The 21,243-nt window shown below is 37.5% G+C and overlaps 2 protein-coding genes across 2 annotated transcripts; both read left to right on the top strand.

The window, feature by feature from the left end:
- The first annotated feature begins 185 nt into the window (after positions 1–185).
- LOC137738443 (uncharacterized) lies at positions 186–1,083 on the top strand. Its single transcript, XM_068478078.1, has 2 exons — positions 186–357; positions 451–1,083. The coding sequence occupies exons 1-2, from the start codon at positions 271–273 to the stop codon at positions 922–924; spliced, it is 561 nt and encodes a 186-aa protein (XP_068334179.1). The 5' UTR covers positions 186–270; the 3' UTR covers positions 925–1,083.
- Positions 1,084–5,686: 4,603 nt separating this feature from the next.
- LOC137737738 (uncharacterized) lies at positions 5,687–8,433 on the top strand. Its single transcript, XM_068477289.1, has 3 exons — positions 5,687–6,436; positions 7,651–7,892; positions 7,980–8,433. The coding sequence occupies exons 1-3, from the start codon at positions 5,954–5,956 to the stop codon at positions 8,227–8,229; spliced, it is 975 nt and encodes a 324-aa protein (XP_068333390.1). The 5' UTR covers positions 5,687–5,953; the 3' UTR covers positions 8,230–8,433.
- Positions 8,434–21,243: the final 12,810 nt, after the last annotated feature.

Raw genomic sequence — 21,243 nt, 5'->3', positions numbered from 1 at the left:
TTTTTTTTTTAATTTGTTGTCGCTTTTTTATTTTAGCACAATGTTTAATACGGATAAAACTTGGAATTTGCACATAGCATTTAATGGGATTCCTTCCAATACCCACCGGCCATTACTTCCCGCTGAGCCCCAAAGCCTCCCACCCTACCCACTCCCCCAACTTCCCTTCTTCTCCCTCCCTCCCTCCCTCCCTCCATGCCTCCTTCTGCTTTCCCACAAAGAAGGAACCCCAAAAGCACTTAAAAACAGCCAAAAAAGCCAGAGAGAAAAATGTCCAGCAAGTCACCAATCTTTCCGATGCCACAACCCCAACACTTCAGCGACTATGGCTTCGACCCCCAAGTCGACTACTTTCAGGTCCCATTTCTTTCTTCTCTCCTCTCTCTCTACACTCTCACTCTGCAATAAATTTTGATCTGACCCGTTTCTTTTCATGTCAAAAAAATGAAGGTTTCGGAGGAAGCAAGGAGGCACAAGCGGGAGACGACGAGATCCATAGACTCCAAACACTTCAAGCTCCAAAAGCCCATCTCAAAAGAAAAGCCACACCACAACAAAACCAAGAAGAAGCGCTGGTGGAAAAGCGCTCTGCATTTCTTCAAATGGAACAAGGTGACACCCCACCACCACCACCGCCGTGTCTCCGCCATACGCGGCGGCGATGAAGATGTCCAACACCAGGCCAGGGCCAAAGCCTTCCGGGGATCGATTTCTGGGCCGGTTTATATCACTGAGAGCAGAAGCGGGTCGTGCGCTCCTTGCCTGAGTACTACCCGGCCGTCGTCTTGGCCGCTCGCCGGGACTATGTCTCCGGCGAGTAAGGATGAGATGGGCATTCCTTACCTGAACCTGAGGGAGCTCAACATGGAGCAGCAGCAAAAGAGGAACTCTACCTCTGCCGTGCCTATATATTTGGTTACTTAATTAGTATTTCAGGTGTCTACATTTAATTAAGGGGTTTTTGAACCTTAGTTCTTCCAAAAGATTACAAGTTAAAAAAAAAAAAATATAGTACTAGATTACATATTCAATTTAATCTTTTGAAGTGTACTTTTATTAAAATTTGTATTCATTTTTTTGTTATTTAATGTGTATTTTTATTTAATCTCTCCACATTAAATTTTAATTTTATTAATATGCACATATTTAATTCTTTAATTTAAGGGGGTTTTGATACAGATGCCTAGATTTTAAAATTTTGAGATTAAACATTTATGCCTTTTAGAGTTTTGAATAAACATTTTCTTACAATTTAGGTGTCACATGGATTAGAAGTAGCATTTTTTATAATTTAAATTACCCAAACTGCCATTATATAAATATACCTTTTAATTCCTAAATAATACATCAAAACTCCTAAAATCTTGTAGATAAATATTGTAGAATTTAATTCCAATAAAAAGTCTTTCAAAATACCCATGAATGCAACTTGCCATTATATTTAATATACCTTTTGGTATGTTTGTTTTCTTTTTTGTATGTATTTAGTACGTTTATATTTATTTTAAAAAAAAAACATATTTGGTATATATATTTCCTCTTGATTAAACATATATTTCTCTTTAGTACATATTTGGTACGTTATTTTATATATTTTCTTGGTACGTATTTGATATGTTCATATTTATTTTTTGTATGTATTTGGTACATTTATATATTATTTTGGTACGTTTATATTTATTTTAAAAAAAAACATATTTGGTAAGTTACTTTATATATCTTCTTAGTATGTATTCGGTACGTTTAAATATATTATATGAACGTACTAGCCTCAAGCCTCCGAAAATAGAGAATACATCTAATTATCTCACATGATATCAATGTAAAATAGTGAAAACAAACACTAATTGAAATGGATAAGTCCATTCAAAATTCAAAAATGGGGATCATAGAATTCTAACGTGGGAGAAGAAACCATACAGCTCAAATGTGGGAGAAGAAACTGGCTTTCTAAAAAAATGCCACATACAAAAATATATCAACCTTAAAGGATAATAATTAACATTTTAAATTAAAAAAAAAACACAATAATTACATGTAATCTAAATAAATATAAAAACACTGACATGGCTATCATTTAGGCGTCCTAATCAAATTTCAAAATAGAACCAATATTTAATCTAAAGAGTATTAGAAAAGTGCAGGGATTCTAATTTTCCCTTAATTTAATTAGGGATGGTTCGGTATGGGATACCATACCGAAACTAGTATCCCGAATCCCAAACCGAAATTTTTCGGGACGGGAATTTGAAGACCAATCCCAAACCAAATTTTCGGGAATCCCAAATTTCGGGAATCCCGAAATATTTTCGGGATTTTGGAACAAATCGGGAATCCCAAATTGAAATATGAAATTATGAATTGTTCTTCAAATATATAATTCAATAACACATTCATGAACTAGGAATTTCATTTCATTCACACTACCATTTAATTGAACACTGGCATGCTTGACTCTTTTTATCATAGTCAAAATTCAAATTAATTAAACTCTTTTTGCAATCTGTTGAGAGACAAAAGAATCAAGCCTTCTGAAATCATCAGCCATGGCAGCAACAATAATAAAATCCACATGAATATCAAACAGAACATGAAAAATATGCAAGGTGTAGGGCATTCTAGGTTGCTGAGCATGAATTAGAAACTACTAGCATCAATTATAAAAGAATAATATATATATAATAATTAATATTATATATTTTCGGTTTGGTATGGGATTCCCGAAATAGCGAGAAGCCAATCCCGAATCCCATACCGAAATTTTGGGATTGGTTCGGGAATTTCGGTTTGGGAATTTTTTGGTTTGGGATCGGGATTTTTTTGGTTCGGTTCGGGATTTTCGGGAATTTTTTCCACCCCTAAATTTAATTACATTGTTAGTCTTTTGGAGAGCCTATATATTTTACTAATTGCTTTTCTTTGGATTAATTAAGCGGGATGCTAAATGGGGTTGGATTTGTTTGTCCGTTTTTGTTTTTTGCAAACTGCAAAGGCGTTTGAACTTTGATCCTTTGGAGGAGAGCTAGATCCTCCTTTTGGTGTTTGTTGTTGCTCGTTCTTATCTTTTGTTTTGTCTATTAACTGTTAGTCACTTGGTGATGGAAAAAGTTGTTTGTTGGTTGAGAAACCCTAATAGGACTTTCTCAAAAGTGGAGCTGTCCATGATAGCTTCACAAATTTTATGCCACTCAATAACTTCACGTGACCAAAACTTGTAAGGGTAATGCGCAAAAATGGTGATGCATATCTTTTGACCAGGGCAATAATGTGCAAGCTCAACGGCAATGTGACCAAAACGTCATATGCCAACTGCCAATCAGAAGGAGCAGATGATGAAAGGGGATATAAGGGAATGATAAGTCGGTTTCATGGAGCTACCGATTCCTGTTTGGTTTGACACATTGTGGAAGATCCGAAGGCCCTGCTGTTTGGGATCACTGGAGGCTACTGCTGCCCACACGCGCCGCTGAGCTAATGAGGTTGTGGGTATTTCAGTTATTTATTTATTTAAGTGGGCCTTAATAGTGGGTTTAGATACAAAGTCTATTCTTTATGCTTCATTGATAGAGCCCAAATATTTTGTGGTGTGAAAAAAAAAAGAGGTAGGCCTGTTTCAACACCATCCACCTTAGTATACACGTGGCCACAACTGAGGAAAAATTAAAAAACTCTCAATTTTGTATGTAGTGGATTGCTCTGATAAATAGGGTACTGCATATTCAATTTTTTGCGTTCTAATTCAAAGTTCAAACCCATTGCGTTAAATAGGGTATTCATGTTCAACCTACTGCGTTCCGGCCCAAACATTGTGCATATAATTGATTGCTCTAGTAGATAAGTCACTGTGGGGTTTGCTTTTCGCTTCTTGAGAAAGCATTTGGTTTTCCTTGATCTATTTGGAATTTCCACATCATTTTAGAGTTAGTCTCTCTCTTATGTGTTGCACCCTGGTGAACCTCAACAAGAATTTTTACCTTTCTCTTTTGTTTGTGAGCAAGCATTGGAATTACATGTCAGTTTAATAAGTTTAAATTTATTTTTATTTTCAAATTGAAAAGCACTCACGCTAAATGGAACCGTACCCGTGGCAAATGAAAATGTACCAATTCTAAATTAAAATGTACCCAATTACGAAACCATATAAAAATGAATATTTCATCATTTTGGTATAATTAAAAAAAATATATTCATAGATGATACTCTAGATAAAATTTTTTTTTTTTTTTTTTTTGGTAGATAAGTAAAGTATGTAACAACTTTTAGGAACTGAAGATAAATCTTAATTATTGTAGATAATGCTAAATTAGAAGGATAAATCATTTTGAATTAACAAAAAGACTAATGAATGTTGATTGGTGTCACAAATGTCCAATAAAGGAAATTCAAAACTCAAGGTGTGTATCAAAATAAACAAAGTAAATGGAGATCATTGACATATTCCGTAATATATGACCTTAGTTCCATGTGGAGGGGGATTCTCTTATTTCTTATTTCTCTTTCTTTTAATTTTTATTTGAACGATTACGATTAAACCACGTTAATATATTATATTAATTTTTTTTACAAAAACACTAAGATAAAAAATAAAATATAAGAGAAAAAGAGAAAAATGAGTGAAAATAGGAAAAGAAAGAATCATGCTCTGCTTCGTGTACACAGCCGATTCTGGGCTCTGATGTTCTGTGCAACAATTATTAGCTAGGAAAATAAATCTTCTGAGTTCTGGGTCCCACTCCCATAATCCGATTCTCTCAAAAGCGAGGGGAGAGAGGCCATTTCGTGAAACACATTTAACCCGTATTTCGCTCCTTTAGTTCAGTGGGCTCTGATGGTCGTCGTACCGAACCCTAACTAGTATACTGACGGTTTCGTCCTTTTATTTAAGTTATTTAGTATTCATCTTCATTTATAAATAAAAAGTTTTAAGCTCGATTCTTATTAAAAGTAGATTTAAATCATATTATTGTTAACATATTATGAGGCTAAATCCACTGTCTTTATTTTATTATAGATAATATCGTTTATTAAAAAAAAAATCCTTGTTATTTATCACCATAAGTTTTTATTTTATGATTACTCCTCGAACATTTATAAATATTTCCTCACCATCAGATTTTCACATTTTCATTCTCTATTTGCATACAACTCGTGAAACTATCTGTATATCTCTGTATGGTATCGACTCATTTAACATGTTGTCATGTAAGAAATGTAGACCGAATAATGGATGCATGTTGAGTACAATGGTGAAGCATCTACTATTCCTAAAAGTTCAAGAGGTAATTTAATTACTAAATTAAAGTTTATATTTAGCTTGCCACTTTGCACTATGGTATTGTTATCTTGGCAGCCAAACTACCACACCTCTTTATTGGAACCACCATCACTATCACCAACTCATTGCTCTTGTCACCGTTATCGTTGTCATCACCTACACTATCATGTTAATTTCTGTCATTATATGCAATTATCTCACACTTGCACTTCTAATATTTCTGAGCAAGTAGGTATATCCGCAATAGCATAATCTATTGTTCGGTTAGAAAATGTACAAGTTGCGTTTCCATACTTTCTGCATTCAGTTCTAGCTAATTTTGTGGCCTTTGATTGACCTGAAAAACGTACATGGATCCTTAAATGTCGTCCATATTTAATTATTTAGACTTTAATTTCTAATCATGTTGGCTAATTCTCAAAATAAAGAAACTAACTGTTTCTAGTGATGGAGAAAAAGGGAAAGCATCTTCCATTTACAAGCTAGTTGTTTTCACGTGAAAGTTCACCTCCCTTCTCTATCTTATCTTCGTACAGATTCTCAGTTACTATCAGACCATATCTGCTGCTTTCCTTCTATAAAAAGACACCAAAACACCCAAACACTAATCACTCGCTGATAACTATTACAAAAGAGAGAGAGAGAGAGAGAGAGAGAGCGAGAGAGAGAGAGAGATCGATGATCATGGAGTCGGAGGGAATAGAGCACCGAACAGTCCAAGTGAACGGCATCAACATGCACGTCGCCGAGAAAGGGCATGGCCCACTCATCCTCTTCATCCACGGCTTCCCCGATCTCTGGTACTCCTGGCGCCACCAAATCCTCGCCCTCTCAGCCCTCGGCTACCGCACCGTCGCCCCCGACTTACGCGGGTACGGCGACACTGATGCCCCCGCCTCCCCCTCCAGCTACACCTGCCTCCACGTGGTTGGAGACCTCGTGGCGCTCCTGGACACCATCGCACCCGATCAGGAGCAGGTGTTCGTGGTGGCCCACGACTGGGGCTCCATCATCGCTTGGTACCTCTGCCTGTTCCGGCCCGACCGGGTCAAAGCCTTGGTCAGCTTGAGCGTGGCGTTCTCGCCGCGAAACCCTCAGAGGAAGATCATCAAGTCCCTTCAAGCTGTTTATGGCGATGACTATTACATTTGCAGATTTCAGGTTTGGCATTTTATATATTTTTTTGGGGATTTTTTGAGCCCCATGAAATTCTATCCGTACTTTACTGTCGAATTTTTTTTTTATTGTTTTTATTTTATTTTTAGGTCAACGTTAACATCAGTCCCTAATGGTAAATTTGATTACAATTTAATCATCTTTCAATTGCCTCTCGACTTTGCTTTTCTAATGTTTTAAAGCGTGCCATCAAGTTTCTTACAATTTTCTTTGTCCACTAGAATAATTTGAATAAACCAAAAAAAAATGTACAAAAACATTGAAGGATTTAATGGTACGAAACATATTCGCATGTTTTTAAAATATTAGAGGGAAACAGGTTTAATGGACAATTCATGGGGGTAATGGGAATTACAAAAAAAATTCCTTGACTTATATCATGAAATGAGAAATGTAAGAGTTAGACCAAAAAAGAAAAGACTAGTAAGATTCACTTTCAATTTTTTTAATTTAATTGAACCTTAAGGTTTGCTTTTGCTTATTAGTTTAATCTCTACAAGCTACAACATATTGCATTTGCCTGTTACACTATTCCAGTGATTATTTTAAAGAGCTTAGTTTTCTACACCATCTGGACAGATTGAAAACGACCACCTGTGTAATGAATCTAAATCCCAAAGTATTTTTGTTTTTGTTTTTTTTTTTTTTTAAAGTAGGATTTGGCGTCAATATATTGTTTGATTGCAATTTCTACCTTTCAAAAGCAAATATTTGAGTCTGTTTTTGCTCATCCTCTACCAGCCCAAGTTAACCGTTATTCTTCTTTATAATTGTGACATAATCCTGCCCTGTGTCATCAAGATTAAGTTTGGTTAAGCTATACATTTCATTAAATCTTTATGAAAAAAATAATCAACTTTGTTATAAGCTGAAATTGCTATGAATGTTCTCTTCTCATAGACTGTGAATCTGAACTAATAATCAAACTGGGTTTGTTCGAAAACACTATTGTTTGTTTTTGGAGAGAAAGGTAATACCAGCACAACATAATTACAAGAAATGAGGCTCAACTACAATATATGCACATCTGAAATATGGACCACCACAGGAAAACAGAGAGAAGCCCAAAAAACAGACTTTTGTGCCCAAACAAAACACCAAAACAAGAAGATAGTATCTCTGTAATTTCGAAATGCCATACTCGCATAATATCAATTGCAATTTTTTCTTATGACTAGACAAATTACTCATATTTGTAGGAGCCAGGAGTGATAGAAGCTGAGTTTGCTCAGATGGGTACTACAAGAATTTTGAAGGAGTTTCTAACATATAGGAACCCTGGTCCACTTTTCCTGCCTAAAGGCAAAGGATTTGGACGTCCCACAGATGCTCCTATTGTCTTGCCAAGTTGGTTGTCTGAGGATGAAGTTAACTACTATGCCACTAAATTTGAGAAGACGGGCTTCACCGGCGGCATAAACTACTATCGGAACTTGGACCTGTACGTAATTTTCTTCGAACTTTGTATGGCTGATGAATCTAGTAATCATTCTTGTTTTAATTAACATCTTGTGCATGAACAATGCAGCAATTGGGAACTGACTACAGCATGGACTGGTGCTCAAGTGAAAGTTCCGGTTAAGTTTATTGTTGGAGACCAGGACCTAGTTTATAACTCTCCCGGTGCCAAGGACTTCATACACAAAGGCGGGTTCAAGAAATATGCGCCGCTTCTGGAACAAGTAGTTGTAATGGAAGGAGTTGCCCATTTTTTGCAACAAGAAAAGCCTGATGAAATCAACACACACATTCACGACTTCTTCCAGAAATTCCATTAGCCACATCTACTTGTATCGACGCTAGCTACTGCCTACTGGTGTTTCGATTAAGCATTTTTTGCCTCTGACTTTTGAGCTACATTGTAGTAAACATCATCATGTAACTTTTGTCAACTGGTTTGTTTATGTTATTGTACCATGTATTTTTAAAATAGCTTCGACATTTTTTTATACAAGCGATACTTTTGAGGGAGTTAATAACCATGCAATAGTGTGTATCTTGATGAAGTCCTGACTTTTTGCTTGGTTCACGAAGCTGTGACTAAGGTAAAAACCAAACTTATATTATAGAGGTAGTTTATGCACCACTTTCTCATTTTCTCACTAACCTGATAAAATGTGTAAAGTGATTCAATGTGAAACGTTGGGGTGTAGTATGAAAAACTGAAATCTTGTGAATCATTTTAAACTAATTATAAATCGCGATGATGCATGTAAAATGTACTTGGTCCTAAAAACATGCCTTGAACATAAATGAATGAATATGAAAATTATTAATAATAACAAATCAGAAAAACACTTCAAATTCAATAATCATTGAGATACACACACACATATATGTGACACTTACTTTTCTATCTTTTTTAGAGATACTCGTCTCTAAAAAAATTGTTTGTGGCCCATCCACGAAACATCATGCTTATAATCAGAATCATTAATATATAAAACATTATGTAAAATCAAAAGTCAATAAAAATAGATATTTAGAAATTGAATTGTATAAAGCATATTGTCTAAATTGGCAAAAATATTACAAACCATCTATCTATTTGCTACAGTTTGATTGACTAAACGATCATAGTTTTAATTGATTTTTTTTTTCTTTTGTAGAAATAATTTTTATGCCTTGTTTTATAATATGAATACTTTTGATGATAAACAATACCGGTAATGGATCGGCCTGACCGCCATCAAACCCTATGATCATATCTTTCATTTAACTTGAACCCAATCATAGGAGGATTAGGTTATCAGAGATGAACCCCCAGTAAGCAAATATATGAGACATAAGTAATACACACAAAAGTATAGTGTGCGATAGTTCTGTTATCAGAGATGAACTCTAAAAAGGTGCATTTATACTAGTCGAGTTAGAGACATTTTAGGATATGGAATACTCCCAAATGATATCTAGAAGGAGATATTGTAAAACAATGAAGACAAGAAAATAGATGTTGATAAACAATAAAACACAAAGAGATGGATGAGGAAATAATATCTGACTAGTCGGAATTGTATTTATAATCTTTAGATTGACGAGGTTTTTTGAATAAACCAAAGAAACGCTCCATTCTCTCTCCAATTTCTTGTGAAACCCTGAAACAAAAGAAAGCCTTAGGTCTAGTTCCAATGTTGTCAACTCCTTGCTTCGATTTGGGGTCAGTGGCAAACCTCCTCGCCTCCACTCTACATCTCTCTCACCACACCATCTCTCTGTTTCTTCCTTCCTTCTCTCCCTTTGCCCCTTTGTCTCTCCTCCCACCTTGCAATCTCTTTAATTCATTTTCCCCTTTCCCTACGCATGCATGTCCTCCTCCCTTCCGTCACCCATCTGCCTCTACTTCTCTCTCCCCACTTGCCGCCATTCCATCTCATGTGGCCATTCTTCTTCTGTTTCCCAGTTCAATTTTTTTCTTCAGCTTTTCTCATTTTTTCTTCATTTGTTCAGCTCGCCTTCCTTGCCCAATCTCTTCCCTTTTTCCCACCATTTGGAAGCGACATTTAGTAATCGTTGGTGGGTCGAATCCTCCCATTGACACAATAGCTACTTCATGCGGCAAGTTCGATATAGCACACCTTGAGGACGAATTTCGATGGTCATATTGCCCGAGAAAAGGATCTGGCACTTGCACAGCCTTAGGTGGCGATATCTGTTGAATTCAGCTCAGTTGGCGTTCAGCAAATACTGCCCCAAGACTTAGGGCTGGTTTGGTATTACTGTGCTTTGAAAAAAAGCTGCTTCTCCTGTGCTGAGCAACAGAGTGTTTGGTAAACTTTTTTGTAAAAGTGCTTTTGAAAAAAAAAAAAGCAGTAATATAGTGTTTGGTAAACTTTTATGTAAAACAGATATGAAAAAAAGCTGGGTTTTCAAAGCAGGGTTTTGCAGCTTCTTGTTTTTGGCTTTTTTTCACCCAAAACTGTGAAAAAAAGCTGAAGCTGAATGTTTACCAAACATAAAAAGAGCTCCTAGCTTTTTTTGATACTAGCGTTTTTCAGAATCACCTCAGTACCAAACCAGGCCTTACTCGTATGTCATGTGGCTATGCAACCATGTACTGCCTGATTTGACGCTCAAACTGCATTGGGGGACTGGATTTGACAGCCTCGTCGTCTCGACCATTGGGATATGGCTTTCACGCTGCCCGAGGCAACAAGATTAGTTAATTATGCCGCATTAAGAGTTCTAACATAGCAGCTCGTCACCATGTGACCCCAAATTTAGCGAAGACCACCTTAGGTAACTGGATCCGATGGAAGTGTCATCCTACACAATGAGATCTCGTGTACCATCGATGATTTTATGTGGTCTTGATCTTCTACGATGACCCATTGTTGTCGCAATACGAATCTATTGCGCCTATTGTCCTTGTGACATATTTGTATCAATGGTCATTGTAATTTTTTGTGCATGTGGTAGATGTTTAGGTGTTTACTCAATTGTTTGAGCATATTCACTCTAAATCAATTTCTTGATCACTAGAACATTGTATCCAATTGGAACCGATGTATCCATGTGTAATGTTTAATGAAATGTCACTTTATCACTAATCAGAAGAAAAAAAAATATTGACAAGGATGCTGAGATTGAGATTGGATCATTTTAGTAGTGTGTTAATGACAATTTAGCATTGTCCAAAATAAAAACCAAGTGAGATTTGAATACCTCATGGAGAATTTCATCATGTTCATTTGTGTCACTGGTGAAATTCTTCTATACAAAGGAGTGAAGAGGTTTCAAATTTGACTTTTTGCACAAGAAAATTTACGGTACGAAAACTTAGATCACGTAAGGTGGCGACACTACTTAATAATTTAGCCAAAACCTTGTGTAATTAGTCTCACCCGGCAAGAGTTAGTCTCACTTAGTGTTTTTGGTGTCGTATGTGGATTTTTGGACAAAAGAGCTTCTCCTTGCGTGGAGATAAATTTGACTTGCAAAATGATCTTGTTAATCGTTACTAATCTCTACTCAATAATGAATAATTTTGATGAGAAAACTTGAAGTTTTTACCAGTTAACGTGTTATATTAGAAATTGACAACACATATGATGTTTATGGACTTAAATAATATTGATCAACAAATTATATACGTATGTGCCAACACATATGGTGTTTATGGACTTAAATAATATTGATCAACAAATTATATACGTATGTGTGACAATTGTATTAAAAAAAATCAAATATTGATCAACAAATTATATATGTAGTTATGTGACAATTGCATTAAAAAATCACTAGAGGGGCTAATACTTGGAGTGTTTAGCCCATAGCGCATCAAAAAATTTTAGGCCCTTAAGCAAACAGATAATATGTTAAATTGGGCGGGCCTATTGAAGACAAGTGAGACAAATACTAAACATGAAGCATGAAGCAAGAACCCTGCTAGCTTGTTGGGCTTTAGCAACTGTTTTCTTTTGTTCCTAAAAACATGACAAACATAATTCACCAAAAAAAAAAGAAAAAACATCACATAGTTTCCTCAACATGAAAACAAAAGGATGGCTTTGCCAAGCGGTAAGTAAAGGAGATTTGAAGGTCCTCATTTATGCCATAAATGTAGGATCGTCTTCTGCTTGACACCTCCTTACATTTAACATACTATTCAGAAGTTATTGTATATATTTCAGTGAACTTCATTTTGCAATATTATTGAAAAGCAGACTTTGTTGTTGATATTTTGGCTTATGTGAGACATTCCTCTTGAGATACGATAACTTGGGCCCACTCCTCGCATAAATGGCTTGAGTTGCTTGGTTGTGGATGTAAACAAAAAAATTCTATAAGGAATGAAACGAGAACACATTTACAAAGTAAATTTGTAGGGTTACAATCTCTATTTATAATTTTCCTCTGATTCAATCTTCAAATTTGATGTAGATGCATAGATTGCTAGTCCAAGGGTCGCGATGACTTGATCTTAAATGAACGATTGACCGATTGCTTCAAGTTTTGAGCTTGAAACAATGCGTGGATACTCTTCACCTTTAGGTTTGCGTATGACCTGCGGCAAAGGTGATGTTGATGTGGGATTTAGTTGATTCAAGGGTCTTGACAACTTGATCTTGAATCACACGTCGTTACGAGTTTTGAGCTTGCAAAAAAGTCTTGAAGGAATCGGCACGAGTGCTTGTAGATTCTCTAAGGGAATGCTTCGGCTTTGATCGAAAGAAAGATTTGGCTTTGGTTGTGCGTTCTTTAAAGAGAGCTTTGACAGCGTATTAGTCTTCAAAGAGTTGGCAGAGGTTCTCCTTTTGTGAGAATTTCGACCATTCAATGTAGAAATTGTCGACCTTATGCTTGTCTTGGGACCTTATATTTATAGACTTCTAAAGCCATGCCTTTGGGTGAATTTGACTTTGATTTGTGTCTTGATTCGTCCATGGGAGAATTTAGACATGTTTTGTGTCTTGTTTTAGCCACTTTCCCTTATCTTGGCCAAATTATATAGGGCTTGTTGCCTATTTTGTGCGTAATCGTCTATTCTTGCTTGTTTTTGTGTAGATTCTTTAGCTTTCTTTTCGGTTTTGAGAGATTTTGGACCCTTTGCTTTCCTCCCCTATGCTGAGTTTTAGGAAGGTTTTGTACTTCCTTTGCTTGATTTGTGCTACATGTCATTGATGACTTGTCTATTTATGATGAGTCATATGCCACACGGAGCCTTGTGATGCATCATTTGCATGCAACAAAATTTACATGTCTACAAATGCCCCCACTTCAAGGCGCGTTGTAGGCATGTGCTTGTCACATGTAGGAAACGTGTTTTGAAGTCCTGCAATGTGAATGTTTTAACTCAAGGGTTATCGAGACTTGATCTTGAGTTAGTTTGCTTCTTTAAGGGCCGTAGAGACTAATTTCTTGAATGAAACCTTTCTTCAAGGGCCTAAGGCGTATTTATTGGACGAAACATTTCTTCAAGGGCAGTTGAGGCTTGGTCTTGAATGAAATGGAAATTGTCTTCAAGGGCCGTTGAGGCTTGGTCTTGAGTGAAAATGAAATTTTTCTTCAAGGGCCGTAGAGGCTTGATTTTGAATGAAGTGAAAATTTTCTTCAAGGGCCATAGAGGCTTGATCTTAGAAGAAAAATTGAAAATGGATAAATCGGCACATAGTTATTGTGCCTATTGATTTTCCATAATTTTTTTGACAAAATACATTTGGTGTATTTTGAGGCTTGGATTTTCCCTTGTGGTTGTGGGAAAAATGCTTTTCCTTCCTTAAGTAGGACCCTCCTTCAATTTTGGCAATGAGGGTGATTTCCTTCAAAGTGTTGGAAAGTTTTGGTGATTTCCTTCAAGGTTTTGGAAAGTCTTGGTGATTTCCTTCCAAATTTTGGAAAACTTTGATGAATTCCTTCAAGGTTTTGGGAAGCTTTAATGCTTGTCCTTGGGTAAGTAGGATTTGCATTTTTTTTCCTTTCCCTTTCCATTTTTTCGGCCAATGGGTGTTTTCCCCTCTGATTTGGGAAACTTGAAGACTTGTCCTTGCTTTGGGGGGATTACCTTTTGTATTTTGGTAAGGAAAAGTACTTTCCTTTGATGTTTTGGAAATTTTGAAGCCCTTTCATTATTTCTCTGTTTCCTTTTCTTTTCTTTTGCTGATGTTTTTTTGTTACAGGAAAAACAACATTCTTCCCTTTATTGCTGTGAATCACCTTGCCCTTTTTGCTTGGAATTTGCTTCCTTATTGCAGCCGGAATGTGCTTCCTTGTTTTGATTTTCCTTTTGCTATTTGGTATGTATTCTCCTTATAGCATTAGGAAGCAATTGACCCCTATTTATAGGACAATTGGGTGTGTGTTTTTTGGCACAAAACTTGTTGTGCATTGCTTGCATAATTGTTGCGGTGTTGCGTAGTATGATTGCATAGTATTTTGGTTTTCTTTGCTACTGTAGCGTGCTTTGAATGATTGTCTTGTACCTGCCTTCTTTGCCGTGCTGCTCAAGCTTTGTGGCTGATTTCTTTTCGTCGTTATGACTTTGATATCGTCATCCTTCAATGCTCATGAGGTTTGTCTTGCATGTCATTTGCTTTAGTGAAGCAAATTTTTTTTTTCTTCTTGCCGTCCCACCTTATGCTTATGTTGTTTTTAATTTCTTTTTTTATTTTTTTCATTGCAGCCATGGTAATTTTCAAGCGCGTTAAGAGCAATACCATCACTATTCTTGCAAAGGAAAGCGATTCACAAGAGAAGGGAATGACATTGAAACTTTGTGCGCCGTTTACTAGCCCTAAGGCGCTTGTACTTCCTGCAAAAGATAACTTGATGCATATCACGTCATGGTCTTTTGAAGTATCTTAGGAGTTGACAAATTTTGGTTGATCAAATACGAAGCATATGTACGTCGAGGATTTTTATCTTGAACCCTTTGCACCATGTTCATGACAATTCACCGGCTTCGCTTGAGCTTCTTGGAGATCGTATCCGTAGTGAGTTATGACTTCGAATATCACATTGTCGACTATTGGAGAAGTCGTCTTTGCTGAGTTTTACTGGGAGTGGCTTTAAGATGTCTTGAGTCAATCCAAAGATGTGCTTACCAACGTGGCCCTTTATCACGTTGTATACGATCTTTGTTTAGTTATGATCGTCATCATTTCGTCTTTCGTGCATTCTTTGAGCATTGATGTTCAGCGACCAACACACTTCACATGGCTTAAGGGGAAATGTAGATTTCACTTTGGGATCTCTATAAGATAGGAGGCTTGTCGATCTAGGGTAAATTTTATGATAAGGTTGTTCCTAGTGTGGAGGAGTTTTCTCATCGCAATAGTCGATGATTGCTTGTGTGTTGCTGCTATTTGTTTTGGGCGTATCACAAGCTTTCCCAAAAGGCTTAGGGCAAGTCAGGCGTGATGGTATCTTCATAGATCCAATTTTGGTATTAGGATGCCATGAAGTACAAGAAGCGTTCGAAGAAAAGTGGCCATAACATGACCACTAAGCCAAAGGGAGACTTAGACCCATTAGGTGCCATTGGTTCAGCTAGGCATAATTCTTTTGCTGAGTTGAAAACGGTTGAGGATCTTGGCGTAACGTCAGAGCATATGGAAGAATCTTACCTAGACGCTTTCTTAGCTTGTTGGCTTTGTAAGTTTGTTTTCCCCAAAGATGACGTCAACTTTATTCATCCCGGAATCTTCAAAGTTACTAGCTAGATGGCTGCAGGTGAATCTTTTGGCCTTTCTATCCCAGTCTTAGCTAATATTTATGATGGCTTGAGCATTGTTTCGAACTTAGCGAGCACTGAAGATCGTGCTGAGGTACTTCCCTACCACTATGTGTATGGTTGGTTAGTGAGCACTTTGGCACTCATTTTTCTTCGTTGACTTTAGACAAGTCGGAGCATTCTTCACTAACTTTAGTCAAGCTGGAGCTTTTGATGACAAAGTACTCTGGTGTGCTTTCTACGAAGAGCGTTGATGATTTGTAAGTGCAAGTGTTGTTTAGAAGCTATTAAGGTTTGAGAATGGATTATCTGGCAAGGGTTGGCTCAGAGCTGCGAGGCTTCATAGATGATTCAAACATTCGTTTCTTAAACTTGTCTTATCTTACAAGTCTTCGCTTGAAGTTTGTTTCTTTGCGGTAAAGTGACCGATGTATTGTTCAGCCGTTTAGTCCTCACTATTTCAGCATGTAGTTTGGTTTTGTCCAACACGTGCCACGCAAGCTGAAGGAAAATGCACAGTCGGAATCCTTGCAAATCGTGTATATGCATTAAGGGTCTTGTACCCGTGCATGCATAAATGCTTCTATCACCCTACTGGCCAAAGATGAGTTTAAGAGTAATCCAGTGACCTGTGCCTACGTAGGTTGGTGGTCAAAGATACACCAAGAAGACTTGAGGATAGTAAGTGGCACAAATTCTTCACAATCATCTTGAAAGGCACATGAATATTCTACAATTGGAATCACTCCAAAATTCATCCATTTGATCATGTTTTGCTCCAGAGGAAGTCGAATATCCTATGTTGAAAATATAAAGCAAATTATCAAAATTATACCAAAATAATCAATAAATTAATACTAAGAATAGGGTAAAAAATATAATATAATATTGACTCACTAAGAATAGGGTAAAAAATATAATATAATATTGACTCATTAGAGTCCGATGTGTTGTCCTATATGCCCAAAGTGTTTCGCTTATTCTTTCATATCAGTCTCTTTTTGTTCGGTCGATTACCTTCTTCAGGAGGTTACACAACGTTTTGTTGAATGCTTCCGTGAGACCGTTGGCTGGAGCATGATACATGGAAGACTTGTGCTACTTGAACCTGTATTTCTCGCAGAGCTCATCCATGAGTCAATTGGATAACTGTTTTCCATTATTTGTGATGATGTAGTGAGGCACACCATATAGGTGGATGATATGTTCCTTGATGAAACAGACGACAGTTTCCTTCTTGACTTCCCTCAGGGGTACAGCTTCAGCCCACTTGGAGAAGTAGTTTGTTGCGGCTAAGATGTAAGCTTCTCCTTCAGATGATTTTGGTGTGATTGGTCATGCAACGTCCAATCCCCATACATCGAACGACCATGAAGCAACTGTGGAGTGTAAAGGCTCAGGCGGTTGATGTACAAAGTTTGCGTGAAATTGGCAGGCTTGACATGTTTTGGCGTACTTTAGGCAGTCATTTACCATGCTTGGCCAGTAATAACCCATTCTCTTGAGCTGGAAGTGCAGTTTTGGTCCAGACTGATAGGCTTCGAATACATCTGAGTGTGCTTCTTCCATGGCTTGATTGGTTTCTTTCTCACCTAGGCATCTTCGAAGTACTCATTCAAAAGAGCATCGATAGAGTGTTTCAGGCTTAACTAACGATGCACGACGATGGTAGGGTCAAGGCTGGACATTTCTTTGTCGTCTTTATACTCTATTAGCAGTTGGTAGTACTCCTCGATCTCGTCCGCACTTAGTAGTGCACTTGCAAAGATAGGCTTCAGTTCCTCGCTTGTGCCTAAGTTGAGCTCTTTGAGATCATCAATTGTGGCTTCCTTGAGCTGTGTGGCATAGTAATGATGTCTTTCTCGGTGATTTCATCTTCTTTATCTTATGATGTGGAAGACATCTTGGACTTTCTCTTCAATGTCATCCTTTTAGGCTTGTTGGCGTGACGATTGGCCAATGTAGATGATGGTGCACCTTTTTACCTTTAGTTGTCCTTTTACGTCAACTTCCAAGGTTGCTTAGCGCTTCATCCTTGAAAGAATCATGCTTCAAACATCATCCTTTGCTACTAGATCGTCGAGCTTTTCTTTTTTTGGCGTTGTCTTCTTTTTTCTAGAAGGCTGCTTAGTTTTTTCAAGTCTTTCCAAGGTTGACCATTGTGGATGAGAGCTAGTCGTGTTGCTTTGTTTCTTAGCTTTTGACAACTTTTCAAAAACAGAGCTTTAGGGTGTTGGCGTGTTAAGCCACTTGAACACGAAAGTTCAGTCTTGACTACCACTGCGATCAAGGGTCGAAATTCTGGGTTTTGAATGATTCAGCCTATCAAAAACTGAAGTTTGAGGGGTGGGTTTAGGCTCCTCTTGATTTTGTTCAACATTCACGCTGACGTGTTGAGCGCTAATGTTTTTCGCTTTGCTTGAAATCTTCACATGTGTATTTGGTGTGAAGCCAAGTCTAGCTTTCTTGTTGTCAACTTCGTAACCATGCTCATTTAACTTCTTTTAAGTCTTGGTGAGGTCACGTTCTTTGTCGTTAATAATGTTTGCATTCTTCTTTCGAAGATTTGAAGATGAGGCAAAATCGTACCCAGCCATTGACATAAGTTTATAGGCGTTTGGGTCGAAACTTTCTTTAGTCCTCTTGGTTGGAAGAGAGCTTTATGAAACCTTGTGGTGGTTTTGAAACTTTAGAATTGCCTAGCTATGTCAAAGGTAAAACTGCATTTGTCTTGAGAAGCTTTACATCGTCTTTGTGCAACTGTGTGTCGTCTTTGCTTGTTTCAGTTTCGAATAGAGATTGCCCATTCTTTTTTCTTGACTTTAGGATGTATCGAAAGACGGCTATGTTTGGTCCTTTTGAGGGCATCACACTCCCTTTGATTGTTGTGGGCTTAGCAGGCTCATCGTCAATTTTGCTTGAAGATGGCACGACTTCCCCTTCTTGTTTCTTGGGCATGACTTGCCACTCTTGTTTCTTAGGTGCGGCTTTGCCTGTGGACTTGATTTCTTTTGGAAGAGCTTCGGGCACCATGTCTTCATCCATGTAGAACTTGGCATCTGCGAAGTGTGATTTGACCTCGGTGAACAGCTTGGTGTCGCCTTGTATCACATTTACTCATTCTCGATAGAACTTTAAGCATTGATGAAGGGTAGACGACACTACTCCATTCTCGTGGATCCAAGGTCATCCTAAGAGCAAGTTGTAGGAAGTTCTTGCATCAATCACATAGAATAGCTTGCTTGATTTGAGTTCGCCAATGGTTATCTCCACTCAGATCATGCTCATTGCTCTTTGTCCTCATTGATTAAAACCTTGGATTAGGAGGCAGCTTCAGGATAGTTTATCCACCTTAATGCCGATTGTGGTCATTGTTAACTTTGGCATAATTTTTATGACCGACCTAGTGTCCACCTTTCTTCATCGTCGGTATATGCATTTTGGTTGCTTGCCCCCAATGATGGTTATGTAGAAGGTGCCGTGTAGCTTGAGCATGGATGATAATGGTCAAGTGTCCCTTGAAGAGGCATATGATCAAAGGATCCAACCACAATTGTGGTAGTGAGTGTTACAGCTATGTTTTCAAGGTCAAGTTCAACTTAACTTCATGAGCTCCTTGAGGATGAATCACTTGCCAACAGGATGACTCATGATGATAATTGTAGTACCTAGGATCGTTAATGCGATTTATTTCTTAGGGGCACTTCCATGCAGGTAACTCAATTACCTTTTTTTCCAACAAGTCGTCTAGCATTGCAGCCATATCAGAGTCAGGAAAAAGGTACATCTTCTGTTCTAGTTCCCTCAAGGTGTTTTGTACTTATCTTAAGTGCAAGAATGCTCACCTTTCATCTCTTTTGTTTTGCTTTTGGAGGAGATCTTGACAGGTGCGGCGAAGGTCTTAATGGGGGTAGTACAAATGACAAAAGCTTCATTAGAGGGCTTTTTCCTAGTCTTGTCTACCTTTAAAGTAAACACCTTATCCTTTTTGAAGTCAGTGATCGACTCTTTCTTCCCATGATTGGCAATACTCAACTTCATGTCATGGGATCGAGTTGCCAATTCTTCAAAAGTCCTTGGTTTTATGCTGTAAAAGATGAAATGTAGCCTCCAGTGCATGCCTTGAACCCACATTTCAATGGCGGATGTTTCAAAAAGTCAATCTTTGTAATCCAGACTTAATGAACACTATCTATTGATGTAGTCAATGACAATTTCATTCTTCCACTGCTTCGTACTCATCAGCTTTAACATGTTTATGGTGTGGCAAAATGCTATAGAAATGATTGAGGAATTCCCTTTCAAGCTGGTCTTAGCAGTTGATAGACTCAGGCTTGAGGTTGGTGTACCAGTCAAAGGCATTACCTTTTAACGAGTGCATGAATTGCTTGACCATGTAGTCTCCCTCTATCCCAACATTGTTGCATGTTTCAATCAAATGGGCAATATGTTGTTTAGGATTACCCTTTCCATTGAATTGCGTGAATTTGGGTGGCTGATAATCTCTTGGCATCCTCAAGGCGTCAATCCTTTTAGAGTATGGCTTTGAGTACATCACTGAATCATGCGAGCTTCCTTCATATTGCACCTTGATCATGCTTATGATCATCTCTTGCAGCTGTTGGATAGAAAAAGATCCCATGAGTGTCGCAACTCAGTCCACCTTTAGCTTTTCCTCAGCTTTGTCCATTAGAGGCACCTCATTTTCGTCAGTTTCCTCCTTTGGTGGATCAACCTTCGGGTCAGCTTTCTCGTTGTGTTGCACCTTTAGACGGCTGACAAATGTAGCAATCTACAAGTCCTTTTCCTCCATGGTCCTTGTTAGCCTTGCAATTGCTTTGCTCATTTGTGCCAGCTGCTCTTCGATTGAAGTTGTACTAGTAGTCATGACTTGCATGGATATGGGATACAAACTGCTGCTTGAGTCGGCATCTGATAGGGTTAAAAGCACACCACAAAATAGCACACAAATGTCCTATTTATTTTCTTGATAAACACTAAGATTTGTTAATTGTAGCATATGAAAATAAGGGTCTTTCCCACAGAAGATTGTTTTAACCAACTACTTAAAGTGTCACAAAAATTGGGTTACTGTCCCTACTAACCAGCCACCAAAAAAATAATTATTAGACTGACTTATACTTATTTAAAATCTACGAAATTTTATATGCAGACACTAGACACACAGAGCTACACTGATACAAATTTTTGAGATTTTTTGGAGTTGATTTTCTATTTAAATTAAATCGAACAAAAACAGAACAGAAACAGATTTTAAGTAGTTCACAAATCAAGAAAAATGAGTTAGGGGAATTGCTATCCACCACCAAATAATCATACAAACATGTTATGTTTCATTCAAATTCCTTTTATTTCAGGATGAAGATGCTCAAGTTGGCATAATGTTAGAACTCAACCTATTACTCTTTCTTATGTAGTATGTTAAGAGAATGGCGTTTTTAACTTAACGTTGTCCTTAGCATGCAATCTAGAATGATGTGTTCATAGATTTAACAAGTAGAAATCATTAAGAACGAAAAGAGTTTGAATCATCATAAGGCATCGTAAGTACTAGCATTATCTTACTTATCCTAGAAATTGATTTACATGTTAATCGCAATTA

This window comes from Pyrus communis, chromosome 6, assembly GCF_963583255.1.
Source record: "Pyrus communis chromosome 6, drPyrComm1.1, whole genome shotgun sequence".
NCBI lineage: Eukaryota > Viridiplantae > Streptophyta > Magnoliopsida > Rosales > Rosaceae > Pyrus > Pyrus communis.
This window is presented reverse-complemented; position numbering and strand designations above follow the sequence as displayed.